Source organism: Crocodylus siamensis, chromosome 1, assembly GCF_052110815.1.
Source record: "Crocodylus siamensis isolate JL-2025a chromosome 1, ASM5211081v1, whole genome shotgun sequence".
NCBI lineage: Eukaryota > Metazoa > Chordata > Crocodylia > Crocodylidae > Crocodylus > Crocodylus siamensis.
Genome location: NC_143395.1, coordinates 309,933,115 through 309,946,646, shown reverse-complemented (window position 1 = coordinate 309,946,646; position 13,532 = coordinate 309,933,115). Strand labels below are relative to the sequence as shown.

Genomic DNA, 13,532 nt, shown 5'->3' with positions numbered 1-13,532 from the left:
TCTTAAGTTACCTTTGGAGTAAGCATCGTCAGACCAGTCAAAAATGTGCTAGTCATATACCTGGTCTTATCTAGGCTTTTCTTGTTCTTAATGTGTTCTCAGAACTATGATATTGTAGAGCAGAAAGTGGTAGTTAGCCATGTTAGTTTGAAGCCAGGGAGAAAGCAAGGTAAAGAGGAACTGTAGGCATATCTGTTCCAGTTCACCTATACGCTTTTGTGAACAAGAGCTCTAATCTTTTGTGTTTAAATCACTATTTTATAGCCTGCTCTGCATATATCCTTTCATAGTATCTTGCCCACAAAAGCTTATGCATTTCTTATTCAGTTAGTCTTTACTTAGCAGTTTACCTCTCAGTCTTCTTTGTATCAGGCTAGCCTCAAGGTACATCTGCACCTGGCTGGCTATACTACCATTGGTAAGCCACTAAGTTCAGAAAAAGTGATTAACAGTTAATTTTGTTCATTGTAAGTATTTAGTGATAGAGATTTTTGCTTTTTTCTCTACGCTTAATAAACTTGATGTTTTTCTCCTGGTTCACAAAACTGGTCATAATATTACTTTCACCCATGTCTCTTCATACCTAGAGAATGCATCTAAATGTATGTACTATTAGCACACAGCAATAAACCCCGGTGCATATTGCACAGGAGTTTATTGCTCCTGGGCACCGTGTTTTCACGTGCATCTGGGAACCACAGCATGTTAAGCCAGGTCAGAGCAGCCCTGGCTGGCAGGGGGCCCTAGGGATCAGACTGCCAGCCCAAGGGCTGCTCCAACCTGGCTCAGCGTGCTGCAGAGGGGTTGGCTGAGGCACGAGGGTGCTCCAGTGCAGGGCTAGCTGGCAGACGGCCCCTCACTGAAGCATACTCATGCCCCAGCCAACCCCATCAGTGTGTTCACATGTATTGCTGTGTACTAAAGAATGCTGCAGCAGGACAATACTTGTATTTACAAGTACTAACCCTTGGCAGAGTTCATTAGTTTTCTGCTGCCTAATAGGACCTCATATGTAAAGGTCGAGATGTTCAGGCAGCTCCACAGTAAATGTCTCGTGTCTTTGTGCTCACAGAGAACAGAAATTTGAAACCTGCTATTGGAGCTTCCAAAACTCTCACCCATTTAGTTCTAAGGTAAACAACTGTAAAAGTAAAATGAAAGGATAAATGCAAAGAAGAGCTGTCACTTATAAAACATTGTACCTGAATGCCCAATACTGCTGTGAATGTTCCTCATGCACACAGGTAATGTAAATGGCTACTGCCCTGAAGAACTAGGTCTCATTTTTAAAAGGTAGTTAAATAAATTAATTACTAGACAATTGATTTTAAAAAGTACAGGATAAAAGGCACTTGGATTGCTTGACATAAGAAACCTGGATAGAATGAAACTATACATCATAGCTCATAAAAGCCGTTTACCATAATACTTGAAATACTAAATACTTTTAAAATATAAAAATAGTGGGAAAGAATGTAAAGGTTCTTATTACAGCACAAACTAAGACAACAGAAACATTAGATAAAAGGAATATAATATTTGCACTACATGAATTCGGAGGAGGCTGCACTACTGAGAAGTCAAAACAAGGATGAGGAGCTGCCTGTCTGTGAATAAGGCCTAGTTGGAAACCATGAGTTTCAGTATTTCTCAAAACCTTTTCTCTGTTCAGTAGAAAAACTTGCTGACAGTATCAATAATTGTGGTTATGTCTGTCTTGTGCATTCAAACTATCTGGGCATGTAATTTGGTTTTCTTTTTCAGGTAGTTTAATTATAACTAAAATGAAACTCAGCATTGATTAAACAGCGTAAGACTGGGATGTTTAATATTTGGAACTTGAAGTATTGTGTAAACAGTGTTACTTACAGGTCATGAATATGTTGTCTGTCCCAAGTTTTTTATAACTACATTAAAGCCCCCAGCAGGTGTGAAAATAAGGGCACAATTGGGATCTAAAGAATTTCATGCCCCATCCCAAATATCACGTGTCCTGCTGTGCACATCTGATACTTGGAATAAAGTATAAAAATTCTTAATCCAAATCATGCAACTGCCAGGGCCATATTGGCACTGTCCAGCCTGATTCCAGGGATCAAGCAGGGGGAAGCTCTATTCTGGATTAACACTTGTAATATTTGCCAGGGCCCTAGGAGTGGCTTTTAATCATGGGAAGGAAGCACTTTTGGGACTTAGGGAATTCTAGATCATGGAATTCATTGCAAATGAACGTTGAAAATATCTTTATCATTTTATGCTGAATATGGTTAAAAATGTAAATCCCATTACCTCAAAATTTGGTACCTAGTCATAGGGACCAGGATTTTTAAGAGGTACTAATCAGTCTCTGATATTAGTTATTCAGTGTAAGGAACTGTTTGAAGGGTTTTGTTTTTCTCTCCAGTCTTCCTAAAAGACTCCTTTTAAATGTTTAAGTTAGGAATCCCAAATAACTAGTTGCATCAGAAAAACTTGGAAATAGCTTCTTTTTTTTCTTTGAATCTAATTTCATGTGATATGGCAACACGATTATTTGTCATGAGTAAATGGAAGTATAAAAATGTGTGCACACACTGACATGGGAGAAGTTTACTTTTCTGTTAGCCTCAGGCTGTGCGTGGGTGTATGTCATGAGGTTTTTTTGTGTGTGCTTAGGCATTTTGGCACTTGTGTATTCATGTTTAGGATTTGCAGGCTTTCTTTTGAATAAAAACCCTGGTGTTACAGCCCAAGAAAGTGCAAACTTTCAAAAGTAGGAAGATATGTAATTTGTGCAATGACATCATTGCATTATGTTCAAGGTCCTGGATAAATACTGCCTCTCAGTTCAGGAAGCAGCAAAGGAACTAACTCCACCTGCTGTCTTGGACAGGCAAAGACTGTTTTATCCTCCAGCTCACTGTGCCAACCATTTACAAAATTTGAAAGTGAAAGGCAACACAGAGGCGGTCAACTTCTGCTCCACATCGACTCAGCAGCAGTGTATAGAAAGATCTGGCTGTGAGTATATAATGTTATGCCTTGGCACTACTGAGACTTGAGACCTATGCTCCCTGCTGCTAATGGGTTTGTATGAGCACTTTGGCCTATGAGATTGGGAGACCATCTGCTTCCAGAAGACACAGGAGGGCTTCTTGTTTATATCACTTCATCAACTCATTTTAGCTCAGCAGTCCTGAAGGTCTAAGAGAAATGCAACCATATTTTTTTATGCTGTTGAGTATGAAGCTACAGGCCACAATAAGCTTTGTGTTGTCCAGCTCAAGCCAAATGGCCCTAGGGGTTTCCTTTAAATGGAAACTTCCAAAATATAAATCTGCTCAAATTTCTCTGATTGTTTTACCTTATGTTTGTAACCTGCTTCCCCTGTGCCCGCCCCCACCCCCTGCCTCCTGCCAATCCCCCTTCCTCCCCAGTTTTCAATATTATAGTCTTTTTCTAATCTCTCTTCTTTCTGTTCTATTCTCTGCCTTCTCTTTCAATCCATTCTAAGAGCCACATCTACCAAGCATTCAATGGGTTAGTAGATGCAGGTTGTCCATCAATTTGCTTTGTATACTGGAGTGAATAAAAAGATATAGTCCTGCATTTGCAGGAGAAGAGGTTCTGAGAAAACTGCTACTGCAATCAGCCTGAATAGAACTAAGTGTTATGTCTTCTATGAAGGAGGTAAGTGGGATACTAGAATCTATGTTGGAAAAAAGGAAAAACAAAAGGGAATGAAATAGCATTACACAAAGTACAGCAGAGAAGCCAGGAAACCAGATTTTACTGTCCAAAAAGAAATGCATATTGAGCATTGATCCTGATTTTTACAGAATTTGGTACAAAATTTCATATCATTTTTGAATTAGGAAGGTGTGTGCTCTTTTTGAACCTGGCTATGTTATGGGTTCTTTTTTGCTATATTAATCTCTCTAAATGCTACCAAAATGGGTGGCTCCTTTAAACTTCTTATTCTTCAGTTATATACAGTGTGCTGTGCCTAGTCCTGTGTCAAAAGTACTGAAGAGGCAGGGTGAAAAAGATATAAGTTGTATGTGTGTATTAACCTGATAATTTAAATTAAAAAATTAAAATATATATATTTTTTATTTTAAACAAATACTGTATTACATGCTTTTGCCTAAATCATATGGGCAACACTCCACTCCCTGCCAGCATTAAGGTTATTGATTTAAAAAATGAACATATGCAAAATGCACAGCCAAGATAGCTCTATTTGCAGTTTCATTGTTACGTCGGGTCCTGTGGGAGTTGGGGACTTCCTGAATTGTGTATCATACAGGCAGTTGCTAATGACTGAAGATGCTATGAATCACCTTAGCAGAAACGTGCACTTTGACACAGAAAACTCTGTATATGCCTCTTAAGTGGGAGCAAAGCAAACCTCTTTTCTTTATGGGAAACGAATGTATCAGGTACGGACAGAAGCTGATAGACCACTTTGGAAATAGAGGCATCCCAAGAGAGTACTCAGAATAACATATTTGGTAAGATGAATACTCACTTTTCTAATCCTTCCCCTTGTATCTCTGCTGCTTTGTGCCATCTTTGTGCACCCAGGTAAGCCAGCTTTACACCCTTATAGAGGAACCCATGCTGTATTGTGTTACTTAATGTCTATTAATCCTTCTGCTTATGGAGTACAACTGTAACCTAGCTTGGACTTCAGTGAATACCTAATCTACATAATAGCATTCACATATTCCCCCCCCCCCTTTTTTAAATAAATATTTTTCAAATTTGTTTTTAAACTCTTGGGGCGCATCCAGAGGAGTGCACATGTGCATCTTGTAGCATCTCAAACCCCTTTGAGATGCTGAAAGAGGCATGTGTGGGAACGAGAAAACATTTCCTGTGGGATATCCAGGGGTCAAATAAAAATGCAGCAGAAAAAAGTGGGGCAGGGCACAGTCCCAGGCTGTACCCTGAGGCAACTGGAGGCTGGGTCCTCCACAGAGATGCTCTGGTAGTAGCCAGAACATCTCTATGGCTGGCCCTCACCCTGGTGCTGAAGCACGCTGCCTGCCCATGCTGGGGTGGGGGGACAAGCATCAGGGCCTGGGGTGCAAATAGGGGATGGGGCCAGGCAGGGCAGCCATTCAGGGGCTTTGGGGGAGAGAGCGGGGCTGGGGGGGGGCAGCCATCAGGGGGGCTGCAGGAGCCGGTGGGGGGATGGCGCCAGGTAGGGCAGCAATCCGGGGGGTTGGGGAAGCAAGTGGGAGTGGGACATATGGGCCCTGTGGGGGGGTAGCTCCTGCAGGGGTCATTTGGCCCTGTTGGGGGGATTGTGGCCCCTGTAGGGGCCAGCAAAACATATAGGTATTTAGAATTCATTTTATTATGATGATAGAGACACTGGTAGGCTTCCAAATTGCTTTAACACTGTAGATATATCAATAAAACATTGCCCAACTAATCTCTGCCTCTCACTCACTCTATCTCTATATTGCTGTCTTTTGTTTTAATTGTGGAGGAACATAGATTTCGGGGTATTTTACAGAGTGACTTTGGGATTTTTCTATTAGGGATTTTTCAGTTTGCCAATAGGGAACACCAGAATTCCTGCAAGGCCAGTGGCAGGACCCTGCCGGCTCAGGGCTGGCACCTTGGACCCAGCTGGAGGTGGCTGACCTCCTGGCCAACTGGGGCCAGGAGGATATGCTTTGACAGTTCAAAGCAGGCCACCACACTGGGAGCATCTTCCAGGCAATAGCTGACCAGATGGCCAGGCAGGGGGCACACATGGCAGTAGTGCCACACAAAGGCCAACCCTGCAGCCACAGCCCACTGGCAGCTGGCCCAGACTGGCTGTGCTGTCTCCATCTAAGCCTGGCAGGTGCATAGCAGGTCACAGCCAGGCAGCAGCCCCCACTGCCAGACCCCTGCAGTGAGTAAAGGGTGCAGGGAACTCTCAGGGCTGCTTCAGCAGTCCAGCCGGCACAAGGGGTAGTGTCCCCAGGTACCAACTGGCTGGGCCCTAGAAGCTCCTGAGCTATTTGACAGGGCAGGTTTTTGTACTGATGGGGCCAGGACAGGGCAGATTTTTATACTGATGGGAACAGTACAGGTGCTGGCCCTGGGCTCTAGCTCCCCCTGGCTGCAGATCAAGGAGGATCCAGGCCAGGTTATTTTTCTCCAAGTGGCACAATTTACCCCACACCAAAGTGCATGTCCAGGCATGTGCGCTGAGGCAAAAATCCCTAGCTCAAATTTGCACCACTTCTATTTGAGCTGCTGCAAGTGCACATGCTTGCATGTGTGAATGCGCCCTTAGATCGTTATCCCTGAGCCATCTTTCAAATACATGAGTCATCTCACCCTCTTAATCAAGATTCATGTTAAAACAAGTATATCTCATAATGAAATTTCCCACAGAGTAAGAATGTTTTTGTGGTGACGGCACTGTACTGGAACTCAGCAAATTATGGTTTCAGTTCCTTATTTGACCACAGCCTTGCTGTGTTGACTGTGGACAAGCTTTTTTTTTCATGAAATGAAATTTTCAGTTAAACATCCCAGAAAGGTTTTAGCTAGTTGTTGTTAGTAGTTTTGGATTACTCTTTACAACCCCCACCCCCAAGGCTTCAGGCCCGACTCCATTCCCTCCAGTGGTTCAGGTCCAGGCTCATTCTCCCCTCCACCCTGTTCCCCTGCCACAGCGGATCTGACCCCAGTCTCCCTCTTGCCGCCGTGGTCCCAACCCCATTCCCCGCCCCACCTTGTGCTGCCACCACCTCCAAGGAGCCTCTGTCCCCACTGTCATGGGGACACTCCACCACGCTCCACCATGCGTCTGTCTGTGCAGAGCACTATGATTGGTTGTTTCAGTAAGCATTGTGATTGGTTGCCAAGACAACCAATCAGAATACAAATAAAGTTTTACAGACAAACAGACTAAGGTTTTTATATATAACGAATTTTACATAGTTTCTTCTGGCACCCACATAATAGCATCTGAGCACTTTGTACTAATATATTAATATGATTAACATCAGTTATGAATAGCTTGTTCTTTTTCTTATCATGTACACTTAGAATTTTTTTTATGCAGCAGTGTTGGAGAAGGCAAAGTCAAGGTCAGAGGAGAAAAAAAGCACACTTCACATACCGGTGGAAGGTAGTGAGATTACTACTCACAGGTGTTCATTATAGTCTTGGATCCACCCCAGAGAAAGCCTTGTGACAGAAAGTTCTACTAAATTGCTAACTGCAATCCTCATCCCTGAACCTTACACCTAGACCTTCAGCTAGATAATTGAGGACCTTGAAAATTATGACTGATATAAAATTGTTATAAAATTAAGTAGGTAAATTTACATTTCTTTTCTATGTTTGGAATTAGCTGCTCTATGTTCTTTTCTCAGTCATTGGCATAACCTCTTCTCCAAATGCTTGAACTCTTATCATAGAATCAAAAAATGCATTAAATAAATTGTAATAAGTTATTTTCTCTCAAGTTCTTAGAAATACCTGCAACTTTCTACTATTGAACTTTCTACCTTCCTGTGAGCCTGCAACTTTCTACCATTGATGAGATGCCACTTCACTTGGGAAACTTTTTGTCTTGTAGCCTTTCTTCCCTACCCTCCTAATGATAAGAATTATCTCATTTGCCTAGATGTATTTCCACTCTTCTTAGAAAAATAACAGATTTCTTTGTTTAAAGATTATACTATATCTGTTAGTATCAGAAAATATGCCACCCTACCAGTAAGCCTTTAATTTCTTCTGCTCTTTTAGATAAGTTTCAGGATACAACTGGTATCAGTTGTGTCTGAATATAAAGGCAGTGGCAAGTTGCCATAAAAATTAATAGTTGAAAGAAAAATGAGGAAGGTAGATTAAGCAAGCAGTCTGACAGCAAATATGAATTGCCAAGATGCAGATTATAAAGGAAAAAACTCAGGGGAGACTGGATCTTAGACAGACACTCACCCTGTTCATTAAACTTTAATGTTTGTATCAACAGCTTCATATGACAGGAAATGATCTGGCCGTTTTGGTCACTTATGCTGGATGCCCTTAGTTTCACAGTGCAACTGACAAAATGGATTATACCTCAGAAGGAGCTGCAACTGAATATTCTCTCTGACTTTAGTAAGGAAAGTGCAAGGATGAAATCTGTGGACTATTCGCACACCGTCCAACAGAAGGATACCACCTCCTCTCCTCCTGCCCCTCATGCTGTTGGGTTGAGCAACAAGGGACTTTTCTCTGTCGCATTCCTGTGGCTTGCAATGCTCCTGTCCTCTTGTCTTGCAGCAGTGTCTCTTTACCATGTTATCACACTGAAAGCAGAATTAGCAACTCTCCGCAGCGAGCTGATCTACAAGGTTCAGACAAGATCACCACTAACCCAGCCACTGGTGTCTCTGGACAAGCATAAAGTGGATATCCCTACTTTCTCTTCCTCCTTGCAGATAGCAGCAAGTACCAAGCAGGTGAGTTTCAGTGGCCTCTCAGACCTGTTATTGACTGCCAGGAAGAGGAGGGGGTAAGCATCCTGGACTGCTTCCATTGCTATAGTTTTGCTTATCATCATTAGGAAAACAGGCTGCCTGCTTCTGAGGCAGGTGAAGGTGACCCAAAGAAAGGCTGGAATGGAGGTAGAACCAGGGACAGACGGTCACTTCAACCCACAGAAAAAACAGGTATGGAGCAAGCAGGGGGGGAGGGTATTGCTGGAGAAAAGAGGTCTGGGTAGTACAGAAATGTAGGGGATTTAGCATGGGATTCCAGGAAAGCCACACAGCTCAATTCTTACTCTTTGCTGTAAGCAGACTTTTGAAGGCACCTGAATCCCTTCTGCTTTATACCAGTATAGCAAAGAATTTTAGCATTAGAGGTATTCCCTGAATGGAATATTGGTTTCTCTTCCTCTAATTCCACCCAGCGCATGGTATTTACCTATGTGTGCTTTCTGAATGTTTGACTGTTATGCAAGTTTGGATTTGCATCCCAATCTAGTTCTCATAAAAGAGGCAGTCTAGAATGAAATAAACCAGAGCAGTGAATTTCAGCAATTCTCAACTGTTTTATAGCAGTCAAACTTCATGGTTCATAATTTAAGCTATCATACAGATGCTGTCTCTTTGGTCCAAAGTGGGGAAAGGGAATTTTTATTTCCAAACAATATCAGTGTCCTTTTTCTGGAAAATCCCTTTCCTATGAAAAAGAGAACTGCCAGGAGCTTCATAGCTTTGTTTCGGGAAACATGACATTTAAAAAGAGCATGAATTTGTATCTGTCTACAGACACAATAAAATGATTCCAGCAAATTAGTCATTCATGGCAATATGTTTACCATAGAGAGAAATACTTTTTTGTGTTAAGAAAAAGATGACTTATATTAGTTGCTTTAGTTATATTATATAAGAATTCTCTCTCCTGACTGAACTCTTGGGTTTTGATTTTTTTTAAAGTTGAAAATAAAGCTAAAAAAACCTTTTTTCATTGTATTGCAATAAAATGCCAAATTTCTTTATTTATTTGTTCTCTCTGTGGATTTAAGACATTAGCCTTATTATCCTTCAAAGTCTATTGATGCCCATGGAATAAAGTGGAATAGATCTATTGTTCTCAGAGAGTGAATGTTTTTTTTAATTAAAATACTGAAAGCAATTACATTTCACAATTAAAGGAGCCTCTAAATTGGTGAAAACCTCATAAGGATTCTCTTATATCTGTTTGGCTTAGCTTAATTAATTAAATTATTTAGTTACATTGGAGCAATTTATGTATTTCAATCCTAAATCAGATTTTACTATAACAACCAAGCGCGTTTTTAAGCAGTCACCTTCCAGCAACACAAACCTCTTATTTAATAGGCTAAACTCCAGTGTACTGTCTAGTTAGTAACTGACCTCAGAAAGAAGAACCCCACAAAGGTCATGCTATAGAACCCCATTGCATTAAGTGGAATTCTTACTTGAATTTGGACAAGGCTGGTAATTTAAAGCAAACTGTATATACAGCATTGAAGATGACAAGTCTTCAGATATTCCAGTCAGGTAGCTCAAACAGCTTTTTATGTTATGGTACCAAGGTCATTATCGAGCCTTTTGTTTTGTGTTTTATTTAAATCAAAAGGAATTCCAAGTAATCTTCTATGCCTGCTAGTAAAAGTGAGGAAACATTATCTTTAATGCACATTATGGAACCTAATGCTCTGCAGGTTATTCAGCTCCTCACAGATCTATGTGGACATTTATCAGTTTCCTTTTAGCATTAACTCCTAGAAGAAGGTTTCAGATTGGATGAAAGGGAAAACTTCTTCACGGTTTGTGTGAGTAGACTCTGGAATAGACTCCCGGGGGTAGGGAGGGTGCAGGCACCTACCCTGGAGATCTTCAAAAGCAGACTGGACACATATCCAGCTGGGGTTATTTGACCCTGGCAGTCTTTCCTACCCACAGCAGGGGGGCTGGACCCAATGATCTCATGAGGTCCCTTCCAGCCCTAAACTTCTGTGAATCTGTAAAATTTATGTGAATGAGTTAGGCAAAACCATTGTATTAAGCATACCTTTTACTCAGCTCCCTCTGCAGTCAAAATCAGGTTGTTTCTCATCCAGATGACCACTTGGAAACATCTGCAGTTTATTGTATGATGATTCATGTAGTTTAAATTAAAACAAATTTTAATTGGCTTGGCATAGAAATAGAGAGAAACACACAACATAACAGATGATTTAAAACTAAAACCACAGTGAGTCAGTGGATTGCTATGAACTGACCTTTATAAGGTCCAACAATTTGGGTTACAAAGACCTAGTTAATGAGGTTAAAAACCTTAAGATTAGAATCTGATTCACAGAAGGACCTCTTATATCATGAATGCTCTACATGAAGTGACATCAGTGTGTCACTGTTTGCTTAAAAGCTCTATTTTCCAGGATTAGACTTTCTACACTGATCTTTGTGAGCCCTGGCTAATCTATCTGTCTTATAACAGAGAGACTGGAGTAGCCAGGAAGGTTGGTAGTGTTCATGGTCCTGCATCCTTTCTCATATGTAATTATGGAAATGGAAATAACCATCATTGTGGTTTCAATTGTTTCTACTTCTCAAGTATTACCACACGATCACAATCATTGCAGGCTCTGAAACATCCAGCTTATTCTATTTCATTCACTTTAAAATAATCAGCTTAAGTTTCTTGCTAGACCAACATTTTAAACTAATTGCTGATGATCTGAAATTATACTGTTAGATTACTGATTGTATTTCACTGAAAAGGTCATGGGGTTAAAATATTTCATATTTAAAGTGTGTGTACACACATGCATATATATATTTTAATGAAGTAATTTATATTTAATAACATTAATACATTAATACAATTTATTAATTTATATCTAGCTTTTCTAGTGAATACATGAGCTTGTCCTTTTTTGCTTTACATATGAAGAGTCCTCTTTTGATTCTTTTTATCTAGTTAAAACATGGAAGAAAAATCCCCAAACATATGTGCATTTTTTGACTCTATAGACCCAATCCAGTGTATTCAGCATGCAGCTCCTGTTTCTTTTCATTTGCTGTTAAGTCCTGCATGTAGAAGTGACCTCACAATAGAACTTTGTTTCAATGAAGACTAGAGCAAAAATAACTGTTGTGATTACATTCTTTGTTTTAAGACGTATTTCTTCAGGATGTGCATATGTCCACATGATTATATATAAATCTATCAAACATCAGAGCTAATACAATCTGTATTTTATGAAAGTTAATATCTTAGAAAATTGAAAAGATGAAGTTTCTGTTCCACATATAAGTGATTGTATGGTTATCAGTGAAAACCAGAGTTCTTTCTGCACTGAGTAGGAGTTTAATAGACCTAAAGAAGGTACATATAATTAACGCCCAGGCAGATATACTTGTCATAAGTCGTTTGATGATCTAAGAGCAGGGATTCTTTTTTTAATTCTCTTGGTAGAGGGAAACTTAGGATCCATAGCAGAACTAAAACCAATCCTGTATATACACCAGAGTTGCTTTTGATCCTTTTGTTGCCAGTGTGCTTCCTCCATGAGAGCTATGCACTCTGATGTCCAAAACCAAAAATGTCACATAAGACAAATATGGTTTTGTGTGCTGAAGTTTTATCCCCAGGTTCATTATAGACCTGATTCAGATGTTATTGGTACAAAACAAAAATAACTTTGCTTCAAGTTAAAGGACATCAGCATTACCCCCTTATAATTTTAAACTTTGGTGAAGTTTTGTTTGTGGTTGTTCCAAAGGTGAAATGGGGGACATTTACTTTGGTGTGCTAAGAAATCTCACAGCACTTAGTCCAATTCCCTTGACAAAGACTTAGCTTTCCTTTAAACAAAGAGAATTCTAAATAGTTCGTGGATCAGAATGACAGACTTACTCGTCGTGCAAGACAGCAGCTTTTCATTAGCAACTCTTCAGCCACACTTCTGCAGATACCTGTGTCCAGACAAAATAGAGAGCATTATGCGAACATGAAACATAGCTGGAAACAAATATGAAACTAACTGTTCATCCCTTCAGTTCCCTAGATCCGGAGTTAACAACCCATGGCCTTTAAGCCAGATTGGCCCACCAAGCCACTAGACATGGGGCTTTGGCAGTAGAAGGTTTTGATGTTCAACACGGGCTTCTTCCAGGCCACAGTGGGGAAAAGCAGCAGTAGCAGTGGATGGGTCCTAGCACCAGCACTATACCTAGACTCCTGGCAGCCCCAGCTGAAATTTAGTATCAGGTCCCCCTTCACCAGAGATAATGATAATAATAATCAGACAACGGGTAAAAATTACCATTTTCAGGCCCCTTTTCTGTCTGGGCCCTGGGTGGCTGTCTGATTTGCCCATGCCTGTGCTGGGTCTGCCTAGCACCCAGCTGCCTCTTACCTACATTAGGTCATTCTAGGCTGTGGCCTGAAAAAGTTACCAAACACTGCTCTAGATAGGTGTTTCAATTTACTCACCTTCTATTACTGGTAGCATATTAAATACAACAACACAGATCATTCATTTTTCACTTTGTAGTAATTTGGGGGAAAAAACCCAAACTTATGACTGAAATGTATACAATAAAACCCCTTGAATCAGAGGGAAAGGCCCCTTAGTGTTTCTGCTGGTTTAAGGTAAAATCTACAGCATAAAATACCCTCAACATATTTTTAAAATACTTCTTTTAATGTTTGAAGAGGGGAACATGGCAGTTCTCAAAAAGAAAAATCCATTTCTGGAAAAGAAAAGTGATGTTGTTATTGTTTCTGCTGACAGCAGAGTAACTCAAAAGAGGAAGCTGCCCATCCTAAACAGAAGGACAAGGAGTGACTTAATCAAGCAGATGCAGTTTAGCATAAAAGAGTCCATTTACTGCATGAATGAATTAATACTATTGCATATTATATGAAATACCAAGCACTCAAAAACACCTACACAAAAATAAAACCTCTTTTATTACAATAATACTAATACTCTACAATTGCCATAGGTACTAAATGGCTGAATTATGCTAAAACTTCTAGTATGTAGTTCATCACACAATGTG

At 40.3% G+C, this 13,532-nt stretch overlaps 1 protein-coding gene across 4 annotated transcripts in view; it reads left to right on the top strand.

The window, feature by feature from the left end:
• The first annotated feature begins 2,914 nt into the window (after positions 1 to 2,914).
• Positions 2,915 to 13,532, top strand: part of TNFSF13B (TNF superfamily member 13b) — a 34,065-nt gene continuing 23,447 nt past the window's right edge. For 3 of the 4 annotated variants that reach the window (XM_090031693.1, XM_090031694.1, XM_090031691.1), the window contains exons 1-3: positions 2,915 to 3,000; positions 7,976 to 8,447; positions 8,552 to 8,657. In XM_090031693.1, coding sequence (XP_089887819.1) covers positions 7,992 to 8,447; positions 8,552 to 8,657 — 562 coding nt within the window. In that variant the 5' untranslated portion in view covers positions 2,915 to 3,000; positions 7,976 to 7,991. Of the gene's footprint in view, positions 3,001 to 7,930; positions 8,448 to 8,551; positions 8,658 to 13,532 lie in introns of those variants that run through there. The other variant, XM_090031692.1, reaches the window with a different exon arrangement.